We start from the raw sequence: 2,135 nt of genomic DNA on the forward strand, positions 1-2,135 counted from the left end.
CCGCGGCGGCGTGCGCAGCGGCTACTTCCTGCGGCAGCCCTTGGCGGCGTCGCCCATCATGTCCCAGTACTCGCCGAACTCCAGCTTGGCCTCATCGGGGTCRCCCATGCACTCGATCTTCTCCTCGAGCGGCCCCACGCACTGCGGGCCCCGGCGGGGTCGGTGGCCGTGCGGGGACGTGGCCTCCCCACCCCRGTCACCACCATGTCCCCTCCATGGCGGCGGCCTCCCCGTTACCTTGCCCAGGTGGGGCAGCTTCTGCACCACCAGCTCGCGCATCTCGTTGGGGGTCAGGTACTCCTTCTGGCCCTTCACGGCGTAGCAGTGGAACTGGTTGATGACGGTCTCGATGGCCCGCTCCACGTCCGTGAGCTCCTGGCAGTCCTGGCGGAGGGCGCGGGTGAGCGGGGAGCTGCGCAGGATGCGGGAGCAGAGGCGCCGGCCCTCCCAGCCCACCCTTGGGGGTGGCATCCCACCATACGGGGGTCACATCCCTCCATACGACGTGATGTCCCACCACATGGATGTGATATCCAACCACATGGAYGTGATATCCCACCACACGATGTGATATCCCACCACATGGATGTGACATCCTACCACACAGATGTGACATCCCACCACATGATGTGATATCCAACCACATGGATGTGACATCCCACCACATGGATGTGACATCCTACCACACAGATGTGACATCTCACCACACGATATCACATCCTACCACATGGATGTGATATCCCACCAGATGATGTGATATCCCACCATATGGATGTGACATCCCACCATACAGGTGTGCTAGTCCACCATGCAGATGTGCCAGCTGGCCATATAGATGTGCCATCCCTCTCTGCAGGTTCCATATAGCTGCAATTCACCACATATAGATATGATACCCCCCTATAGATGTACATATAGATATGATACCCCCCTACAGACGTAATGCCCCTCCATAGGGACATGATGCCCCTCCATTTAGACATAATGTCCCTCCATAGGGACATGGCGCCCCTCCATCCAGATGTGATGTCCCTCCATCCGGACATGGTGTCCTCCATAGGAACATGATGCCCCGCGATTTGGACAAGATGTCCCTCCACAGGGACATGGTGCCATGCCATGCAGATGTGATGTCCCTCCATCCGGACATGGTGTCCTCCATAGGAACATGATGCCCCTCCAGAGGAACATGGTGTCCTCCATAGGGACCCAATGTCCCTCCATCCAGATGTGATGTCCCTCCATCTAGACATGGTGTCCTCCACAGGGACATGATGCCCCTCCATAGGAACATGTTGTCCTCCACAGGGACACGATGTCCCTCCATCCAGATGTGATCTCCATCTGGAGATGGCGTCCTCCACAGGGACATGATGCCCCTCCATGCCACAGGACGTCGGTGCACCCAGACCAGACGTCCCTCCGTCCCCATGTGTCATCCCTCCCTACGGGCGGGACGGCCCTCCCTAGGGACGTGCCGCAGCCCATGCCGCTCTGCTCCACCCAGGCAGGAGCYGTGTCCCTCCATGTACGGGGGACACCCCACATAGCCCTGGTGGCCCCGCAGTGCCGCGGTGACCCCTCCACCGCAGCGTCCCCCCTTGTCCCCGCGACCCCGTGCGGAGCTGCCGCGGCGGCGTCCCCGGGGCGCTGCGCTACACCCACGGCCCGCGGAGCGCCGCCGTCCCGACTGGTTCTTCCTCTCCTTTGCACAAGCAGCGCCGTGAGTCAGTGCCGGGCGCCCGGCGGCCCCGGGGCCGCATCCCGCTCCGAACGGGGTCTCCCAGTCCCACCAGCCCTCGGTCACTCCGGCGGGTGCCAGCAGGTGACCRGTGACCCCAGACATCACGGCAAAGCCCGCCACCGGCGCGGGGAACGTCGTGCCGCCGGCTCCATGCAGCCCGCAGCGAGCTGCTCCCCGGGATGCGTGGGAATCACGGGAAAGGCCGGGATGCTCCCCACGGAGCCGTGCCCCCCTCCCCAGCGCCCCCCGCCTCCRCGCGCCGGCGGCTCCCGGGGACCTTGCGCTTCTTGCGGCAGTTGCACTGGCCCATGCTGCTCCTCGGCGGCTCCCGGCGCGCGGAATCCGACAGGTCCGTGCGAGCTCCTGCGGGCCCGGCGAAGCGGGGGAGAGC

At 63.9% G+C, this 2,135-nt stretch overlaps 1 protein-coding gene across 1 annotated transcript; it reads right to left on the bottom strand.

The window, feature by feature from the left end:
• Positions 1–21: 21 nt before the first annotated feature.
• LOC112954122 (protein S100-A14-like) lies at positions 22–2,054 on the bottom strand. Its single transcript, XM_026047266.1, has 3 exons — positions 2,022–2,054; positions 238–384; positions 22–141 (listed from the first exon to the last, which is right to left on the bottom strand). The coding sequence occupies exons 1-3, from the start codon at positions 2,052–2,054 to the stop codon at positions 22–24; spliced, it is 300 nt and encodes a 99-aa protein (XP_025903051.1).
• Between the last annotated feature and the right edge of the window lie 81 nt (positions 2,055–2,135).

Source organism: Nothoprocta perdicaria, unplaced genomic scaffold (genome assembly GCF_003342845.1).
Source record: "Nothoprocta perdicaria isolate Ctin4 unplaced genomic scaffold, notPer1 scaffold_485, whole genome shotgun sequence".
NCBI classification, from domain to species: domain Eukaryota; kingdom Metazoa; phylum Chordata; class Aves; order Tinamiformes; family Tinamidae; genus Nothoprocta; species Nothoprocta perdicaria.